Below are 20,435 nucleotides of genomic sequence, written 5' to 3'. Positions count from 1 at the left end.
AAAGAAACATGCAGTTGGCAATGAAATGAATATAGATTTTCCTTCCCCCACTCAAAAACATTTAAAAATTCACAAACTTAGAATTTATCAGCACATATTCTCCTGTGACAAATGATTCACACATAAATAATGGGTGCAAAGAAACCATATGCTAACATATGTAGAACCTTTGGGTTTTTTTTTTTACTTTTCTTTTTTTTGTTATGTTACTCACCATACAGTACCTCATTAGTTTTTTATGTAGTGTTCCATGATTCATTATTTGTGTATAACACCCAGTGCTCCATCAAATACATGCTCTCCTTAATACCTGTCACCAGGCTCACCCATCCTCCTGCCCTCCTCCCCTCTAAAACCTTCAGTTTGGGGGCACCTGAGTGACTGCCTTTGGCTCAGGTCATGATCCTGGAGTCCTGGGATTGAGTCCTGTATTGTGCTCCCTGCTCAGCAGGGAGTCTTCTTCTCCCTCTGACCCTCTCCTCTCTCATGCTCTCTCTCTCAGATAAATAAAATCTTAAAAAATAATAATAAAATTAAATTTAAAAATTTAAAAATAAACCTCAGTTTGTTTCCCCCTCTGACTTCCCCCTCTTCATTTTTCCCTTCCTTCTCCTAAGGTCCTCCATGTTAGTCTTTATGTTCTGCTAATAAGTGAAACTGTATGATAATTGACTTTCTCAGCTTGACATATTTTGCTTAGCATAATCTCCTCTTGTCCCATCCATGTTAATGCAAAAGTTGGGTATTCATCCTTTCTGATGGCTGACTAATATTACAGATAAAGTACTGATATCCAAGATCTATAAAGAATGTCTCAGACTCAACACCCAAAAAAAAAAAAAAAAAGTCAAGTCAAAAGATGATCAGAACACATGAACAGACACTTCTCCAAAAAAGACACACACGTGGCTAACAGATACATGTAGAACCTCTGTTAATGAAAACCCAGAAGCAGCCATAAGGATGAAGATATGTTCAGTGATTCATAACGAGTTGTGCCCTGAAGGGGCACCATCAACAGAGATTGTGTTGTGGAAAAAAATCTATGTACACACACAACCAGAAAATAAACAGCAAGATCAATGCATGCATGTTTAATACTGGAAAAATCATGGCCTTCCAAAATTTCTCCATGTTTCTTATAAAAGCATTCCACACTCAACTAAAATTAAAATGATCTTTAAAGGATAATACTTGTAATGTTTACTTAAGTCTTTCTAGCCACAGAAACTGCAATGGAAATAAATGTCAAGAGTCATTTTTAAAACAAAAACAACATCTATTCTTCTGATAACATGCATGATTAAAATGTCTATGCAAGATACACTGCTCTACATTCCTAATGACCGGGGGAAAAAACCTTAAGTCAATTTTTAGATTGCAGATGATCAAAGGATTTTGTATTCCAGCAGAAGTTGAAATCCTCTGGATCTTTTCAGCAACAACTACTGGATGTTCTTTTCTGGTTTTCTCCACAGCATCAGCTTTGTAAGAGCAACTGTGTACACTGGAGTCACGTTGTACGCCCCACTGAGCATTTCCACACCAGCATTGAAACCCAGTAAGTTGCACTTTCTTCCTATACATGAAACAGTGATTATATTTTTGTTTTGGTTTTTCAAGAGCCTTACTTTGCTCTTCAGATGGTGGCCTTGCCATATCTGACACTGATGCCTGTAGGTCTTCTGTTTCAGGTACTGCTTTGTCCGCAGATGCACTGTCCACCTGGGAAGATGCTGCAGATTATGATAAAGGTGACTGATTTGATACAGCACTTGGCTGCACAGATGCAGACGTGGATTCTAGCGGAGACTGAGCATAGGTGACACTGCCATCCGTGCACTGGGATGGGTAAAAATTGAGGCAGACTACTGACAGAAGCTGTGGGTGGGCTTATTCTACCATTAGTGCTATTCCGTCTTTGAGGATGTCCTTTAGAGCACACTGAACACATGCCCTTTGTACAAGGTTTTCCATAAAATCTGCAGCCAGCAGAACAAAGCAGAGGCACTTGGTTTTGCTTAGTTTCTTGAGCGATGTTCCTCTGTTGCACACCACCAAAACCTCCAGTTTTCTGTTTGCTTCCCCTCAGATTAACTTCACTTGAAGCTATCACAGCGACAGCTTCTAGTGCCCATGTTTGAGAGTGAGATCCAAGTTAACCACACACCATGGAAGTAGTAGTGACATCTCTACCAGAATGGACCTACAGAGTAATTTGATGGTGTTCCTGCCTGCATCATCCATGAGCTACCTAATATTCCTTAGTAAGTCCTTTTTCTGATTAAAATACACTCCTGGAACTTTAAACTCTTGTTATTAGTCAGCATTTTGCTGGCTAGCTCCTGACTTAGTCTTCCACTATCCACATCCAAGGCAATGAGTTTGGCCAGATACCTCTAAACGCTACCACACTCTGATAAGGAGACTCTATAAATTTACTCTTTTCTACTGTAGAAATATACTTCCTTTTCCAAAACCTACTGAATAATACTATATTTATATGGTCGGCCATAAAATATTTTCTCAAAGGCAGGTTGTAAGGGCATTTTAAAAATAAATTTTTATGCCATGGGGTCATAAAATAAGAGCCAGTCTAAATAAATTATAGGTGGCCCTTGAATAATATGGAGGTTAAGGGCACTAGCCACCCCACATATACCCTGTAGTCAAAAATCCACATTTAGGGGCGCCTGGGTGGCTTAGTGAGTTAAAGCCTCCGCCTTCGGCTCAAGTCATGATCCCCGAGTCCTGGGATCAAGCCCCACATCGGGCTCTCTGCTCAGCAGGGAGTCTGCTTCCTCCTCTCTCTCTCTCTCTGCCTGCCTCTATGCCTACTTGTGATTTCTGGTCTGTCAAATAAATAAATAAAATCTTAAAAAAAAATCCACATTTAGCTTTTGACTCCCCGCAAATTTAACTACTAATACCCTCCTGTTAATTAGAAGCCTTGCTAATAACATAAACTGTCAATTAACACACGTTTTGTATGTTATATGTATTATATACTTCATTCTTACAATTAAGTTAGCTAAAAAAAAAAAGAAATGTTATAAGTAAATCATAAGGAAAAGAAAATACATTTACATTACTGTACTTTACAAAATCTGTGTATAAGTAACCCACACAGTTCAAACCTGTGTTGTTCAAGGGTCAGCTGTATTTATATAATTAAAACTTCACTTGTGGGGCACCTGTGTGGCTCAGTCATTAATCATCTGCCTTCAGCTCAAGTCATGTTCCCAGGGTCCTAGTATCAAGCCCCACATCGGGCTCCCTGCTCAGTGGGAGGTCTGCTTCTCCTTCTCCCACTCCCCCTGCTTGTGCTCCCTCTCTTACTATGTGTGTCTCTGTCAAATAAATAAATACAACCTTTAAAAAAAACAAAACTTCACTTATGGTGACCATAACATAATATAAAGACTTGTCAAATCACTGTTACACACCTGAAATCAATGTAACATTGTATGTCAACTATATTCAGTTTAAAAAAACAATACCTAATTCAACAATTTCTGGAGAAAACTAAATTCAAAATTGTAGTTACAGTTTATTTAATGACAATGAATGCATCATTAAATGTATGAAATATAGTCTGACATATTTTAATTTAGAGAAAACTTTACACTCCCCAATAAATAAAAAGTAATGCAAGAAGCAAGGGGGGGGGGAGGAGAATGAGCAAAATGAAAAAAAAAAAAAAAGGAAAATACAGTAGGGATGAAATCAGGAAAAAAAGCAAGTTAAAATAACCAAAAATTAACAGGTACCTTGAATGAACATAAATTAAACAGACATTTGGCAATAAACATAAGTCTCTTGGGAGAAAAAAAAGTAGTGGTAAGCACATACTATTAGAGATCATAATCAAGAAAAAGCCTAGAAATGGAGAAAAATAAAAGTTATTTTAATTTAGATTGCTGGACCCAATTTCAACCTCTGAAGGAGTGGGGGTCGTTTTTCCACAGGAACAATCAATTCCCAGACATGAGCAGGGTGAAAATTCAACTCAATTCTGACACTGTCTACCTGAAAATAGCATCAGATCCACAGGTTAAGGGATCAGTCCTACAAGACTGCCCCCCCACCACCACCTACACACAGGTTGTTACCTGTACTTCTACCTACTGGCTATAAACCACAGATTCCTCTTTGGGCTCAATTAATTTGCTAGAGCAGCTCACAAAACTTAGGGAACCATTACTAGATTACTGGTTTATTATTAAAGCATATAACTCAGGAAGAGCCATGTGAAAGAGATGCAGAGGGCAAGGTACAGGAAGGGGTGCAGAGCCCCCACGACCTCTCTAGGCATGCCACTCTCCCAGGACCTCCACAGTTACCAAACCAGAAGCTCTCCCAGCCCTGTCCTCTTGGATTTTTAAGGAGGCTTCATCATGTAGGCACGACTGATCAAATCATTGGCCATTGGTGACTGATTCAACCTCCAACCCCTTTCTCCTCCCCTGGATATCAGAGGTAGTGGGGAGGGTCTGATTAAAAGTCACAACCCTCTAATCATAACATGAGTTCTCCTGGCTACAAGCCCCCCTCAATCCTTCGGTGAGGTCCAAAAGTCTTCTCATTAACATAACAAAAGACACCTTTAAGGCTCTCATTACACACAAAACTCCAACGGTTTCAGGAGCTCTGTGCCAAATGCAGGGAAGAAGACCAAATATGTATTTCTTATTATAAACCATAATATCACAACTTTGTATAATTACACACTCATAAATTATGTTAACACTGACATTTTGAAGATAATAACTTACTAAAACAAATTAAAGTTGAAAGAAATCTAAATAAATACCAATACAATGAATGTAAAGTTATTTCTTCTTTTTTGTAATCCAACACAACACTGATATCAAAACCAAGAACAGTATTTGTCTGGCTCGTTCTTTAGCCAACCATCCAAACACCTTGCCATTTGTATATATTGTTATATTAACAGTTGCCATTGTAATATAGAGTTATATTCTCATATATAGACAACAAAGATATAAACATATTTCAGTAACTATAAATAAAAAAATAGAAATACATATTTATTTTTGAGAACATCTCACACACACATCCATACTCCTATATTCCCAGCCGTGGCATCTCACATTGAAGTAGGTCTTCTTCATACTATTGCTCCTTTCCTTTGCCTCTAGAGCTGCTCCCTTCTCTCTACTCCCTGTTCTCAGTATCTTGGGATAACTAATATACACTCTCAATGATTACTCAGTCAGTTTCAGAGGCCTTCAGTGACTCAGGAACACTTCCAGAAAGGCTCTCCATGTCCTCTAGACAGAACTCTAGGTTTTAGCTTCTAGGCTCTTTCCCTGCCTAAGTGAGAGTATTAACAAAGGTCTGCGGCTTTGCTGCTCTGAGCCGGGACTTCTCTCTTAGCTTGGGCTAACACTGAGTGGATGGGGGAAGAGGACCTAACTTCCCCTCCTTGGGACTCTGAAGAAGTATCAGCCTTGCTTTCTGGAAACCAAAGACAATCTAGAATACTGGAAGAACAGGAGGCTTTATTCTATTATAAAAGGTCCAGAAAGAGACTTTTGAGGTAGAGTGGGGCAACTAACCTTTGTCTGGAGTGCACTCCTCTTAGCCTCCACCCCTCACAGGTTTTCTACTGACTGCTGTGCCACTATCATGGGCAGCTCTCTTCTGAAGTTCAAGCCTAAGTCTGCATGAAGCTTATTGAGACCCCAGGGTTTGCACTGGCTTCCTACCCCTTCCTTAGCCCCACTTCCTCAGCCCTACTTCCTCAGTGCCCTCACCTTCTTCCTTGCCCTCCAGTCAGTTCTCAGTCTTTACTTCTTTTATGGTAACATTCCTCACCCACAGCACAGACAACATCTCACAGGTAGCCACTCACCTTGTTGTACTGGTCTGTGTTGGATTCAGGCAGAGGGTTGTGGTCTGCACTTACAGCCATGGAATATCTCTGAAACAGAGCCTTGCCTGCAAACACATGTCTGCCTTTCACAGCAAACAAGGCACCCTGAGTGAGGTTGGGAAGGACAGCTTCTCTGGAGGGGTGATGGGCTGATAGGCCTTCAAAAGCTCTCTGTCCAGCCTTCCCTTGGTGAACACAAGCCCTCTCCCCCAGCAACCCTAAGGTGCCCCTTTGTCTGGGCCCTTGAGAGTCAGTCATGGTCATGGACAATTGCAAGTTACAAATGAAAATGATCTCCCCATTAACTATTTTAACTTCACAGAATGTTCAAAATACAACCAACTTGATCCTTAGCTCCTGAAGAACAGAGACTATGTGGCTCATAGTTATACCAGCACCCAGTACAAAATGTTACAAAAAGCTGGTGCTCAATAAATGTTTAAAGTGGCTTGGTTAACTCAACCCACTGACTCTTCTGTTATGGCAGCAATTTGTCCATATCCTGGTGAATAAGATGATCCAACTGAGACATCAGTTACCTCTTCTTTTTGTTTTTTTGCTCAGGGCCCCATTTGTTTCAGGAATTTTCTGGTCCTCACTCCAGAATTTTAACTATGGTCTGAGTCTGGACTTTGGCATGAGGATCCAAGGAGTCCCAACAATGAAATCATCTGGAACTGGGCTTCAGTTGCAGCATTTCCTGGTTCTATTCCATGTCCACACCATATGCCCTTATTTGCTTATTCCGTAAACACCTAAATATCAGGAGAAGGACAGGTGCTGTAAGTGCAAAGAAAAACCCAAATCACTGCCTTAAGTAGCAGTTTGTGTGTGTACATGACCGACTCTATGTCTCTGGGTGCGGGGGGTGGGGCAGTCATTTAAAATTTACAAAATAGAAATAATAATGACAATTTATAACCAAGGATTCCACTTCGACTCTACCATATCTCAGTATGTTTCTTTTTTTTATTTTTTTTAAGTTTTTATTTCACTTCCAGTTAGTTAGCATACAATGTTATTGCTTCAGGTGTCGGACAGTGATTCAACCGTTCCATACAGCACGGGATGCTCATCAGAAAAGTGCACTCCTTACCCCCCATCTCTGTTTCTAACTTTAAAGTGGATTGTGGCAATAATAAGAAGCTGCCTGCTTAAATATCAAAGGACAAGAGTTTGCCAGGAAAACGTAGGAGGGCTTTGGAGGGGGGGGGGGGGGAGGCGTGTTTTTTGTTTTGTTTTTCACTAAGAACCCAGTATCTGCAGTTGGAGCCAGGAGAGGTCGCTCATCTTACAAGAAACTGCACTTGAGCGCTCAGCCCCGCGCTAAATCGGGTTCACAGAACCAGACACGACTGAGCTCATAGGCTGCTGAGTTTAACACAGAAAACTGGGAAAAGAGTAGCCTTAGGTCTCCGGTGCTATTACCTGGAAGGAACAAGGCTCGCTCTGTCGTCAGAGCAGAAGCGTGAGACTGAGTGTGTCCCGTGGGTCGAGAGTCAGCGGGGCCTCTGCTAAGGCTGGGCTCCAGCGGTCTCGTTCGGGAGCCGACACTCCTCCCACTAACGTGGGAATGACTCCTGAGCCCCTTCACAGTTTAAATGACTCGGAGTGGAAGGAGCCAGAAAAAACGACGTAGCAGAGAAAAAACACCCGCACGCCGAGACCCTATCTCCGATTGGCCAGAGTTGTCTGGATCCCTGTCTGTGATTGGCTGTTCCCACAAAGACGCCGGCGGCGTGCGATCCGGCGAACGGGCCCTGTCCGCCGCTCATTGGCTCCGGGCCTGTGGGCGGGGCCTGGGAGCCCTGCGGGAGCAGAGGAACCGGGCGTTTAGGGGCCTTCATCTTCCACGGGCGGTAAGTGCTGCGGTGGCTTGACCGGGTGCTTGTGCCGCCGGGAGCGCTCGGCGGTGGCAACCGGGAGTCTCCACGTTCGCTTTCCGCCACGGGGCGCTAGACCCGGCTGAGGAGGGAGGTGGGTGGACAGCTGTGCCTGTTCTAAAGTCGGAAGTCCTGCAGGCTCACTTTCTTCCGTCCGCACCCGTCGGCTGTCCGGCTGTCCGCGGGCCCTGCTCCGCCTTCTGGTGGCCGGGAGGTTACCATCCCCCTCCGCTCCAGAACTCCCCGCGGGTCACGGCCGCCCTCGCCCCTCGCTTCACTCTGGCCTCTCCTCCCCAGGCTTTTCCACGCTCTGGTTCCCGCCCTGAAATGTGTTTCCCACACTGGCTCCCCACCCTGGTAAAGGCAAGGTCGAAGCAATCAAACGTTTAATAATTAAAATTTTGTCAAAGCAATTCATGTGTAATAAAAACTAAATCAATAAAGCCGGTGTTATATGGAAGAGCAAAAGTAGCTACGTGACCCTAAGTCGTTCTTGCGGAGGCCACCACTTTGAACTTCTTCACGTTTAAATCTTTATGACTCAGAAATCTAAAATATGCTTTTGCCTCATTTCTTGATGTATCGTTTTGATATTTCTTTACCTCACCTTCCTACTGCCACCATCTCAATTTTCAATTTCTGTTGGTGTTCTGTTGATCTTTGTGGCTTTAAATCATAGATCTCAACTTCTCGTGTCACCCTTAGGTGGCAGCTCTTAGTGCCCCACTGGATATTGATACTTCCACTCCCAACCTACTATCTGACCTCAACGTTTACACTTAATTCTTTCATATTCAAAAAATGTTTGAGGCACTCTCCTTTATGTTGGGGATATAGTGGGGAACAAAGTAAGAGAATATCCCTATCCTTGTCAAGCTTCCGGTGTGGAAAGTAAGATGATAAACGTGGGCGTATCAGATGATGTTAAGAGTAGGATCATGGAGAAGTCATTCCAAGCTGTGAAAACAGCAGGGACCCAAGTGAGGTAGAATAAATGGACATGGGGGTCTGTAAGAAAGTGAAAGTTTCTCTCTTTGCTTAACTGGGCACAATTGCTGTTTCAGGGTTAAAGAGAGAGCTTCCCTATTGGACTGATGGTGGGGAACCAGGAGAGGACCTCCATAGGTTAGGGATTTCACAAAACTAGGTTTGAGGATACTGGGTCCTGCATTTTGGCAGTGATAGTGGGAGGTGGACAGTCAGGAGGCACGGAGTCCAATGAGAAGGTGTGGCCTGCTGCTAGCCTGTTACAGAGAGTCCTGCAAAATCTGCATACTACTCCAGGTTCTTCAGGAAGCCTACTGGACTACCCTAAATCACAGTGATTTCACTCTCTCTCTCTTTTTAAAAAAAGATCTTATTAGGAGAGAGAGAGTGCACACAAGCAGGGGGGAGGGGGAGAAGGAGAAGCAGACTTCCTGCTAAACAGGGTGCCTGATGCAGGACTTGATCCCTGAGGACCCTGAGGTGACATGAGCCAAAGGCTTAACCAGTTGAGCCACCCAGGCACCCAGTTTCTCTCTCTTGAATTTTTATTCTACCTCAAAGGTAGAGAGGTTAAGTAATTTGCCCAAGATAGAATGGTGGGCCCCAGGACCAAGCATCTGTAAAATGAAAATAATAGAATAATGGTTTTGATTTAGAGTTGTGAAATAAACTGAGTTAATCTGTGTAAAGGGCTCAGAATATTGCCTGGCACACAGTGTAAGTGCTTGAGGAGTGTTTGCTATTATTTTTACTGTATAATATGCTGTCAGTTACCTAACAAATTATAAAAAGATTTTAGGTCTAGGAGCTATTTCCTGTCTGGCTAGTTTGTTTATTCAACAGCAGCAGCATGGCAGGTACCGTTTAAGTGTGGAGGATACAGCCATGACTAAGCTACAGGGTTCTTCCCTTTATAGATTCTAGCCAGTAGCACAAACTTGGATAGTAAACAAAGAAATACTGTCTACTGAGCCAAGAGCCTGCCATTGATCATTCAAGTTCCATATCTCATATCTGGTCTAGACAGAAATCTCAGGTTTCTTGCTGAGGTAGTGACTTCCATCAATATGGCTTTGACTATCATCAAATGAGCTGTGTTTTTATCTTCCATTGGGTGTTGTTTCATCTCTGCTTCTAAACATATCACTGAAGGTGAAGGAGAGTGTCTTGGCAACTTAGTGAATGCTAGTGCTAGAGAAATGGGCAGGGGTTTAGAGGCTGTGGAGAAATTTACATATATTTTATATTTATACTCAAGTGTGCAACACAGGAGAATAAACAGCATATAGGCAATGGTCTTCCAGCGTATTACCTCTTCTGCACCTGGGAATATATATACATATAAACATACTAGAGAATAAGGCTAGGGGTATTTCTGGCCTTATTTTGAATACTAAAACACCACATTTTGTGGGACCTTTCCCAAGCTCAAGAGAAACAATACTGATTTGGAGAGTGTGATTGAAGTAGGGTGGAAATGGTCTGGTGTGTAAACTCAGAGGAGATTCAGAGATGTCCAAATGAATGAAAACGGAAAACTCCCAATATCCACTCACTTAGGCATCCCCAGATGTCTCTACAGTGGTATGGGTAATGTGACCCAGTCGGAACTTCAGTTAGGAAGGCCACCACTTACGTTAACCAAGGCCAATAAAGGACCCAAAGGAGGAAGTTGTTGGGTTGTTGGGTTTTGTTTTTTTTCCTCAGTCACTAATTCTCCCTTTTGCTGATCCCTGTGCTCTTTAACATAAGAACATTTTTATCTTCTTTCTTTCTTCTTTTTCTTCTTCTCAGCCTTGACTACTTCTACCTGGCTGTCTGAGGACAGAGTGAGAAGGAGCCATGGATCCTGCAGCATTGGTGGAAGCCATGGTGGAAGAAGTGGCCTGTCCTATCTGCATGACCTTCCTGAGGGAGCCTGTGAGCATCGACTGTGGCCACAGCTTCTGCCATGGCTGTCTCTCTGGACTGTGGGAGGTCCCAGGAGAATCCCAGAACTGGGGTTACACCTGTCCCCTCTGCCGGGCTCCGGTCCAGCCAAGGAACCTGCGACCCAATTGGCAGCTGGCCAATGTTGTAGAAAAAGTTCGTCTGCTGGGGCTGCATCCAGGAATGGGACTGAAGGGTGATGTGTGTGAGCTCCATAAGGAACAGCTAAAGATGTTCTGCAAAGAGGATGGACTGATCGTTTGTGAGGCCTGCAGCCAATCTCCTGAGCATGAGGCCCACAGTGTCGTACCCATGGAGGATGTCACCTGGGAATATAAGGTGGGAGATGGGAGGCCAGGCATCCCAGTCTCTCCCTTCCCCATTCTTGGCTATCTCCAGATCTAGAACTTGACCCCAGAGACTAATTGAAAGCTGATTCCTTTGGCTCCTCCCACCAGCAGATCGTGGGGCCCTGATGCAATTTAGCCACACCTCTCCTTGCATGGGAATCTCCCATGTCCACACCCCTTCCCTGATCCCAGCATGGCTAATGCCTAATTCAAGCATGCTTTCAATGCCAAGAATTTGAAGGAGGCCAATTTGAGTTAGCTCCCCCAAATGCCTTGGAGGAGTTTGGGTATGAGATAGTCAAGGCTGCAACCTGCAGAACCCACAGACTCCTCACTCTACCACCAATAGTCATTTGGCAGTCACTTCAATTCCCTCTTTTATCAACAAAACTGAAGCTTAGAAATTTGAGGGCATGATAATTGATTTTAGAGCTGGAAGGGACTATGGCTGAATTATTAGGATTAAATGGGAATAATCTAACTTCGTAAGATGCCTCTGACTTTAAGTTAAATTAAGTAAAGGAAGATCAAGGGCCGGACTCAGGTCTTTCTCTTCAGCCAGTGTTCTTTCTCCTCTTCCTACCCTTTCTTTTTTTGGGGGCAGGGGTCATTTCTGTCACACCTGCTACTCTGTTTCTTTTGTTACTTTCATCCGCTTCCAGATGTCCACGCTGACATGTCTTTATCAGATTCATTATTCCAGTGACTGTGATCTATTGATCTAGTACTGGTCTTAATTCTCTTTCCTGAAGTTAAGGTTAGAAGCTAAGAGTGCATTACAAATCCCCTGAATCAGGTGTTTTTCTATGCATGAATAATTTCTAAAAAATTACAAGTATTTACTCACTCATTTTACTTTGAGTTTTAAAACAGGGAGGCAATGAAATATAGGCGTAGCAGTTAGAGAACTAGGTTAAATCGCAGCCCGACCATTTATTAGCTGAATGACTGGGTAGTTCACTCACTAAGCCTCAGTTTTCTTATCTATAAAATAGGGATAATACTTAAAGGGTCATGAGTACTAAATGTAAGTTTAGTGCTGAAGCCACATATGGCACCTGGTAAATCTTTAATAAAATGGTTAATATTTTTATCAGAACACTTTATGGTTTCCAACAATATACTACTGTTGCAGTATTTTAGGATAGTGCTTCTTTCCTATAATTTGCATGCAATCCACCTGAAAATCTTGCTAGAATTCAGGTTCTAATTCAGTAGTCCTGGGGTGAGGCTGGGGTTCTGCATTTCTGGCAAGCTCTGTGGTAATGTGGTTACTGCTAACCCTCTTGGACTACACTTTGAATAACAAGGTTTTAAGATGCTTTGAGATAACAAGGCAGATACGGATAAAAATAAGCATGGATAGGAATGTCTAAGGTTGGAGATGGACCTTTTCTTATACTTCACAGAAACTTAGAAACTGTAGGAGTTGACATGATTGTGGGTTGGAAAACTGCCCTGGACGTCAGCTGGGCAGGAATCACTCCCCCTGTAACATTCATTCTGGCCCATTGCCCAAAGGATGCTTATTTTCCTATCACCTGCCAACACTAGGAAGCCTCATCATCAACCTGGGCTGCCTGATGTGTCCTCACAAGGTTTTTACTTCTTTCAGTGGAAACTCCACGAGGCTCTGGAGCATCTGAGGAAAGAGCAAGATGAGGCCTGGAAGCTGGAAGTTGGTGAGAGGAAACGAACTGCCACCTGGAAGGCAGGTTGCCACCTGGGGAAGGAAGGCTGGATGGTCACTGTGTTGTCCGGGAGCTGGCCTGTGGTCGCTTCTTCCTTGTCTCTGTGAGGCAGAATGTAGCGTTGAAGTCAGAGAGCCTGGGGGTCTCCAACCAGCATGCTCTACCTTAGGCAGGCTATGTACCCTCCCAATTCCAGTTTCTTGGGAGTGATAAAGGGATAATCTCTGGGTTTATGTCTGCATATGTGAGGAAGGAAAACCATGTGACTCAGGTATGTGTTGTTAGTTCACAGTGGTAAGAATTATATAATGCTTAGTAAAGCCTGGTTTCTGTTTCACTTTCCCCAGGTAGAGCATTTTTACTAAAAGTTATTAAAATATTAGAAAATCATCCCTGTAATAAATTTGAGGACAAGAATGTTTGATCCACAGAGGGTAACACTCTGCCTGCCTAAGAAAGCATAGTGAACTGATAGGGTATCAGTAAGGAGTGAAGCTCACATTGTAGTTAAGTTACACTGTCTTAGAGGCTTAAGTGCAATCCCTCTGGTCATTATTCTGAAAATGGAATATATTATTTTGAGACTAGAAAATAGTCTAGAGCATATAGTACCAAAATAATATTCTAGGCCCAACTAGGCCCAGTAAGAGTAGTGATAGGGACGCAGAAGCATGTGCTGGAGCTCTGGGAACAGAGAGGTAGGTAAAACAGTCTCCTTTCTTGTGGCTTCTGCAGTGCCTGATACATGGTACCCACACATTCCAGAGTGTGTGTGTGTATATGCATGTGCCAGTACCCTCAGTCCTGGGGGTCCTACCAGAATCAGTGCTGATTTCTGGTCCTGCCTGGCCCTCCAGATACAGGTGGAAACCCGAAAGCAGAGTATCATGTGGGAGTTTGAGAAATACCGGCGATTACTAAAAAAAACACAGCCTCCAGGTCGGCGGCTGGAGGTGGAAGCAGCCGCAGCTCTGGCCAGCCTAGAGCAGGAAGAGGCGGAGACTGTGCAAAAACTGGAGCAGAATCATAATGAGCTCGTCCAGCAGAGCCAGGTGCTGTGGAGGATGATTGCAGAACTGGAAGAGAGGTCTCAGAGGCCTGTCCGCTGGATGCTGCAGGTGAGTGGCGGATTTTTCTGGGCACTCTAAAAGAGAACTGAAGATGGTGTGGGGCTCTAGGAGAGGATTAGCTAGTCTTCAGTGGGACCTGTCAGCACTGTGCCCAGCAGACGTGGATCCCATATACTGCCCCCTCCACTATGCTGCTGCTTTACCCCTGGCATGGCCTCTTGTCGCCTGGTAGGTGGGACAGCACTTGGGCAGCTCTGGCATAATACCCACCCCTACCCTCTGGCCTGGGAACCAAGGTGGAGCCTGAAGTTAAGAAGTCCAGCCTTGCTCTCTACCTCCCTTTCCCTCAGAGAAACCCCCTCCCAGAGCTCATTGCTGTCTGGTCCATCTGAGGAATAACACATACTCATATGCTGCTTTTTTTGTCCTTCCTTCTAGGGTATTCAGGAAGTCTTAAACAGGTATGTTCCATCCTTGGAGCCCCTAAGCAGCCCTATAAGGGGATAATGGGCCCGGGCCAGAGGCAGAAGTGGTAAAGGAACATAGACCCAGTACCCACAGAAGAGTGGTTCATAAGCATCATCTTTCATTATATTTGCTAAAGAAGCTTTGTTCCTCATTCTTTTTCCTTTGTACTCAGTCAAGTTCATTTCAAGTGTTAAGAATTTCAGACAAAGTTATAAATTACGCAGTCTCAGGTGGATTGCCCAAAAAAGGAACAAAGACCACAGATGTCTCCAGTTGTGCTCCAGCCTGAGTATCCGCCTTCCTCCTTTGTGGCACACTGCTTCCTCTCCCAGTGCCAAATGCACATCTGCCTCTCCCCCCAGCACGGGGATGCCAGGGTTCTCTCTGTGCCACAAACCGTTCAGGCTCAGTCAAATAATCACATCTCTGCTTTGCCTGGTGTTGCTGGGGAGGGGCACCCCACTATCTCTGGCCAAGCCTGTCTTTCCTATAGTAAGGAAGGCCCATATAGCAAAGCAGGACTTCTGGCCCCAAAGTTTACCTTTTCTCTGCCAGGAGCAAGTCTTGGAGTCTGCGGAGGCCAGAACCAGTCTCCCTGGAGCTAAAGACAGACTGTCGTGTGCTGGGGCTAAGAGAGATTTTGAAGACCTATGCAGGTAATGAATGCTAGGAGAGGTTATGGTAGGCAGTGGGAGGGACCCCTCCTAGAGAATGAAAATGGTTGAGTGCCTTCTGGATGCCCCCGCTCTCCCCCGTCCTGCTCGTCTCTGAGAAACCTGTGGCTGTGTTTATCAGACCATGCCCACACCCTCTGCTGCATGTCAGTGTCTCCAACCAGGATCTTTATTCCCAGCTGACGTGCGCCTGGATCCAGACACCGCCTATTCTCGTCTCATTGTGTCTGAGGACAGAAAATGCGTGCGCTATGGAGACACGAAGCAGAAACTGCCTGACAATCCTGAGAGATTTTACCGCTACAATATCGTCCTGGGAAGCCAGTGCATCTCCTCAGGCCGGCACTACTGGGAGGTGGAAGTGGGAGACAGGTCGGAATGGGGCTTGGGAGTGTGTAAGGAAAATGTAGACCGGAAGGAGGTGGTCTATTTATCCCCCCACTATGGATTCTGGGTGATCAGGCTGCGGAAGGGAAATGAGTACCGAGCAGGCACCGATGAATACCCACTCCTGTCCTTGCCTGTCCCTCCCCGCCGGGTGGGGGTCTTCCTGGATTATGAGGCCCATGATATCTCTTTCTACAATGTGACTGACAATGGCTCCCATATTTTCACTTTCCCCCACTATCCCTTCCCCGGGCGTCTCCTGCCCTACTTTAGTCCTTGCTACAGCATTGGAGCGAACAACACGGCTCCTCTGGCCATCTGCTCCCTAGACGGGGAGGACTAAGAGGGCCACCATCCTAGCCAGAGGCCTTGGAGTGTCACCTGCTTTTGGAGGGTCCACCACCACCAAGGATCCCCTTGAACTATGCTGAGTCTAAGATCCAGGGAGCCCTCCGCCTGACCCAGTAGTCTTTTGCTACTGGGCCAAGGTCTCTCACTAACCTACTCATATAAAAAAGCTGAGGTGCAGTCAAATGAGCATGGCACCCCAGTGAGGGAAGCATGACAGGGCTAAGAGCAAGGATCTGAGCAGTTGTAAGGTAACGTGTTGCTGTGAGAGTCAGGACTCTGTTCTTTCTGTAGCTCATGTTTCTCTTCCCCAGTCCCTGTAGGTGCCATAATTAAGTCAGCAAGGATGATGAAGTTGATCCAACCTACAGGAAACCCTTTGCATAGGGTTTGCCAAAAAGCCAAAAGATACTTGTTCATGTCCAGAGCTGGTTGCTGTGCTGATACTAGTAGAGGATGCTTTGCCTGAGGTTTCCTGCTACTAAGTAACCCATATTTGACCCCCAACTCTCTGACCCCCTAACTAGAGAAGTGCCTAGCAGCATTGCACAGGCCACCCCGATATGCATAACCCCTCTCTGAGCATAAGCCGGGAAAGTCACTCTGTCTCAGACCTAAGGAGATCTGTGTCCTGGTCCTGCTTTTTCTCCAAGCGTCAGGATCAGAAAACCTGTGAGCTTTGTTCTTGTGTTCATTTTAAGGATGAAAAAACTGAAGTGGCCTTAAATGCATTAAATTACTTCTCACGAAACGGTTGAAAAAAGATTGTAAAGCTTATAAAGTATTTCCCACATTCAAATGAAACAAGATGGACAGACTTGCTTCTCAGGTCACCTGTCTGCATATCATTCATTACAGTTGGGTCTGAAACATCCCAGTGTTGGAAGGGTTTTAGGCGTCCTCAGTGGGAAAGTGGGTATAGAAATTGCAGACTCTCCTACCTCACAGGGTTGTTTTGAAGATCTTAGATCCATCCTGTATTTTTCCTTTCTCAGGCATGGAGAAAGGCAGGCCATGGATTTTGCCTGCAGTAGCCTTCCTGCCTTGCCTGCTTAGAGCCAGCATCCGTACAGCAGTGCCTTTGTTTCATAGAGCCTCTCCTGATAATCTCAGCCAGTTAGACAGAAAGGTCTCTTGCCAATGGCAGATTCTGGGCCACCGTGATATGTTTTGCATCTATTGTATGTGTTATTGTTTGGATTAGAATGGGGACTGTGACATCAGGGTAGAGAATGGAAATAATAAGAAAAATTTAAAACAGATGCACTGGAAAGAAGGCTCACCCACAAGCTAGTTGGGCTAAAGTTTGGATCTTTTTGTCACCAAGGGACTCTTCATGGATCTGGTAACTACATAATAGTCTGCCTTTCTCTTCTCTAAATCTATGACAGAAGAAGGAAAGGGCATGAAAAGCCAACTTAGGAGCCATACGTTATAATGAAAGGGAAGTAAAACTATGTATCTGGGCTGTTGACCTTAGAGTGATGGTTATATGTGCCAAAAATAATACATTACAGGGATTAAGAGTATGATGTGGGAATGCTTGTGCCTGGAGATAAATTGTAAGGCAAGCGTATGGAAACCATTGGCCTTGCCTGTTGCAAGGGGCTCTGATGTGTACATCAACAGTGTCGCCATGGTGCTGTGGAACACAACTTCTGAGGTAGTGGAAGCTTGAAAGTAGTGACTGTTGAGTCCAGATTGGGCAGCAAAATAATTACCAGGTCAGGTATAGGCAGAAGCAAAGTAATTCCTGTAATAAAGAAGAGTAAATATTGTCTTTCTACTTTAATTGTGTTGGTTGTTCACATATGGAAGAGGTAAAACAGGCTAAAATGGAGAAATAAACTCATTCTGCCCACTATGCTTCTAAGTCACTCCTCAAGCATTAGCAGAAGGGGAGAAGTTTCCATTCCCTGCTTGGTTCCCTGCTTGGAGAGGAATGAACTGGTAAGTCACAGACCTGGTCTTAGCAAAGGATTGAGCTGACCTACATTAAAGGGACCATATGTCTTTGTATAGGGAGACTCCCTGGGGAATTGTTTATAAACTTGAGAAATCAATTTTTAGGAAGTTCTTCCAGTTATGTCCATGGATGCTTAGCAGAAGAAGCTAGGAAACAAACCAGTATTGTTCTTTTACAATGGTTTTATTAGGACTAATCCTGAAAGTCTCTTAGAAAAAGGATTTTTAGCTGATAAAATCATTTAAAAGTAGAGTGAATTGAGTAGTAGAATGACTTCATTGTTAACATGCTGTTTTGGGAAGGGTTTTTTTGTTGTTTTTTTTTTACTTTTATAAGCTGATTTGGGGGCTAGGATTACCTGTGAGAAGTACAAGGTTAAACACATTGTTTATTTCAAATTATCTGATTTTTAAGACCAGGCAAGAATCTTGACTCTTAAGTATATGAAAACCCTTTTCTCTAGGATAACTGCTTATACTTCCTTTCTAAGAACGCCATGAAGACAAGAACCTTATTTGTCTGGTTCACAATTTTAGCCCAGTCTAGCACTGTGTGTGTGTGTGTGTGTGTGTGTGTGTGTGTGTGTAAATATTTAAATGAGGGAACTTTCATTCATATGCCTAGAATCAAAACAAAAGTAAGCTTTTGTGTCCTAGGGGTGTGAACAACTATATGGTATTTAATTATAATTCTGTAGAAAAAAAACATGATTCAATAGATAATCACAAAAGTGGCCCAGAAAAGGAGGAAGCAGGGGGTCATGCAGAGAAGAGTGTCTGTGCCACTCCCTTGAATGTCTAGGATATCTCCTCCATCTAGTTGAGATCATTCACTACAAGGCAGGGATAAGCTTTGCCCATCCTTATTCTACTAGCAGAGAAACAAGGGGTGCAATGAGCCTTGAGGCAAAAGACTGAAAGGGGGAAATAGTCCTGCAGAGAGACAGGGAGAATTCTTGGACTCCCTACAGGAAATCCAGTCTCCCATTTTTCAAGCAGGATGTATTTTAATCTCTCAAGATCTAAACACTGAGACTCTTTGTGGGTCCTAGGCACTAGTTAAATGGCATATATTGATTAGTGTGAGAGGACATGGGTCATAGCTGAAATATTAGGAGAAGCACGGGATTTCCTGTTTGGGGGTAGCCACGGCAGGAAACTAGTCCACTTTGGAAGTATGTAATTCAATATCTGAGCACCAACAGTGGGTCCCAGTTAGTTTCAGGGAATACCAGTGTGAATGGTATTCACATTTGTATACCACAAAGCAGGGCAGACTTCTGAGGGAAATGCTGGGGAGAAATTACTGTTTTGAGTGCAGGTTGAACTATGCCTTTGTTGCTCTACATCACATTCTAATATTCCTGTATTTGATGAACATAGTTGTTTGGGTTGCTTATAGGAAAACAACAGTTCTTTGGGTTGCTTATACGGAAACAAAAGTGTGACTTTTCAAAATAGAAATCTTATCAAATGCATTTAACCACCTCATGATATTGATTTGTTTTTATGTTGAGGAGGAGTTTCATTTTCATACTCTTTGGGAATTCAGTGCATCACTACCAGGTTTTTAGAAGCTGATTCCTACTTCACTGGTATTCAGAAATAGAATACATTCTAGGTAGGCAAGAAATTTTAGTACTGGCAAAAGGTATGGATGCCAAGTTGTTAAGCAGATTGTTTGGAACAGCTATCACATGAGTGTTGACCTACACAGGAATACACTTTCAATAGTGCCTTGAACTACTCCTTAAAAGTATGGAATTAGAAATTTATTTGGTGTATTTTTAAGTACAGACAATATGTCAGATGTTGTGTTATGTGGTTTCTGTCATTTCTTTAATCTTTACTATCTTTGAATTAACATTGTATCCTCCGTCAATAGCAAGGAAATAGTAAGACTCAGATATAATAACTTGTTATCAACAGTACTAGGAAATTATGTTTTATTAAGATTTTCAAATGTACCAGAGTCAAATATAGTCAAAGATTTGAAATCTTTTTCTTTCAATATACACTGGTTATTCACTTTAAGACTTTCTGAAAGGGAAAAATAAAAGCAAAGACCAAATACATGTCTGGAATGTAGAAAAGAATAGGGAACTTTCAGCTTCGTTACTGATACTGTATTCTATTAACCGTCTCATCCCAGAGCATACTTCCATAGTGGTGTCCAGTTGAAAAAAGACGTATATTATATTTGATCCCTTTCTTTTATGCCTTGCAGTTAAGTTATACAGAACCAGACTGGGAAGCAAAGAGAAAGATGTCCACAATCAAACTCACATTGCCTTAGCTTCTGTTACTTCAAAGCAAAAAGCAGGTGATTAGTATCCTGACTCCAACTAGCTTAACAATAGGGATAAATTGAAAGAATATAGAAGTATCTTACAGAATTTAATAACAGGGATGCACCTAGGTGCCCAAAATGAATTGGAATCAGAGAACCAGAGACTCCCATTTCTTCATCTCATCTTGCTTATCTGCTTATCTTGCTGTGGAACATGTTTTTCTTCCCAAGTTCACGGGTTAGAAAATGACCATAGTGATCCCAAGTTTATATCTCCTCAGATAAACTGGGTCTCAGTTTGACTAGAGGTCTCTGGTCCATGTATAAGCACATGACCCAAGTAGACCCAGATTGAGTGGATTCATCACTGGGCCAGAAGGCAGGGTTACATATTAATAGTTGCTTCCATAATAATCACATGAGTAAATTAATAATCCTGATAAAAATCAGTCAGGTGTGAGGGGCCAAAGAGTTGGTTCAACTGATACTCATTT

The 20,435-nt window shown here is 43.4% G+C and overlaps 2 protein-coding genes across 2 annotated transcripts; one reads left to right on the top strand and one right to left on the bottom strand.

The window, feature by feature from the left end:
* Window positions 1-1,212: 1,212 nt before the first annotated feature.
* Window positions 1,213-8,004, bottom strand: LOC116599749 (AN1-type zinc finger protein 5-like). Its single transcript, XM_032359726.1, has 4 exons — window positions 7,927-8,004; window positions 7,624-7,854; window positions 7,328-7,496; window positions 1,213-1,736 (listed from the first exon to the last, which is right to left on the bottom strand). Exons 1-4 carry the CDS (start codon window positions 8,002-8,004, stop codon window positions 1,249-1,251), a joined length of 966 nt encoding a protein of 321 aa, XP_032215617.1. The 3' UTR covers window positions 1,213-1,248.
* TRIM68 (tripartite motif containing 68) lies at window positions 7,662-19,633 on the top strand. The gene is made up of 7 exons (XM_032358607.1): window positions 7,662-7,758; window positions 10,564-11,037; window positions 12,664-12,759; window positions 13,597-13,857; window positions 14,248-14,270; window positions 14,833-14,933; window positions 15,131-19,633. Exons 2-7 carry the CDS (start codon window positions 10,612-10,614, stop codon window positions 15,679-15,681), a joined length of 1,458 nt encoding a protein of 485 aa, XP_032214498.1. The 5' UTR covers window positions 7,662-7,758; window positions 10,564-10,611; the 3' UTR covers window positions 15,682-19,633.
* Window positions 19,634-20,435: the final 802 nt, after the last annotated feature.

Source organism: Mustela erminea, chromosome 9, assembly GCF_009829155.1.
Source record: "Mustela erminea isolate mMusErm1 chromosome 9, mMusErm1.Pri, whole genome shotgun sequence".
Lineage (NCBI taxonomy): Eukaryota > Metazoa > Chordata > Mammalia > Carnivora > Mustelidae > Mustela > Mustela erminea.
This window is presented reverse-complemented; position numbering and strand designations above follow the sequence as displayed.

What these genes read in the sequence shown, in the direction of transcription:
- LOC116599749 (XM_032359726.1), bottom strand. Translation starts at nt 8,004, where the DNA reads ATGGTAACCTCCCGGCCACCAGAAGGCGGAGCAGGGCCCGCGGACAGC. An exon ending in CGCACGCCGCCGGCGTCTTT is followed by an intron (nt 7,497 to 7,623) that starts GTGGGAACAGCC and finishes CGAGTCATTTAA; the next exon opens with ACTGTGAAGGGGCTCAGGAG. An exon ending in GCGAGCCTTGTTCCTTCCAG is followed by an intron (nt 1,737 to 7,327) that starts GTAATAGCACCG and finishes CATAATCTGCAG; the next exon opens with CATCTTCCCAGGTGGACAGT.
- TRIM68 (XM_032358607.1), top strand. Translation starts at nt 10,612, where the DNA reads ATGGATCCTGCAGCATTGGTGGAAGCCATGGTGGAAGAAGTGGCCTGT. An exon ending in CTGTCCGCTGGATGCTGCAG is followed by an intron (nt 13,858 to 14,247) that starts GTGAGTGGCGGA and finishes CCTTCCTTCTAG; the next exon opens with GGTATTCAGGAAGTCTTAAA. An exon ending in ATTCAGGAAGTCTTAAACAG is followed by an intron (nt 14,271 to 14,832) that starts GTATGTTCCATC and finishes TTTCTCTGCCAG; the next exon opens with GAGCAAGTCTTGGAGTCTGC.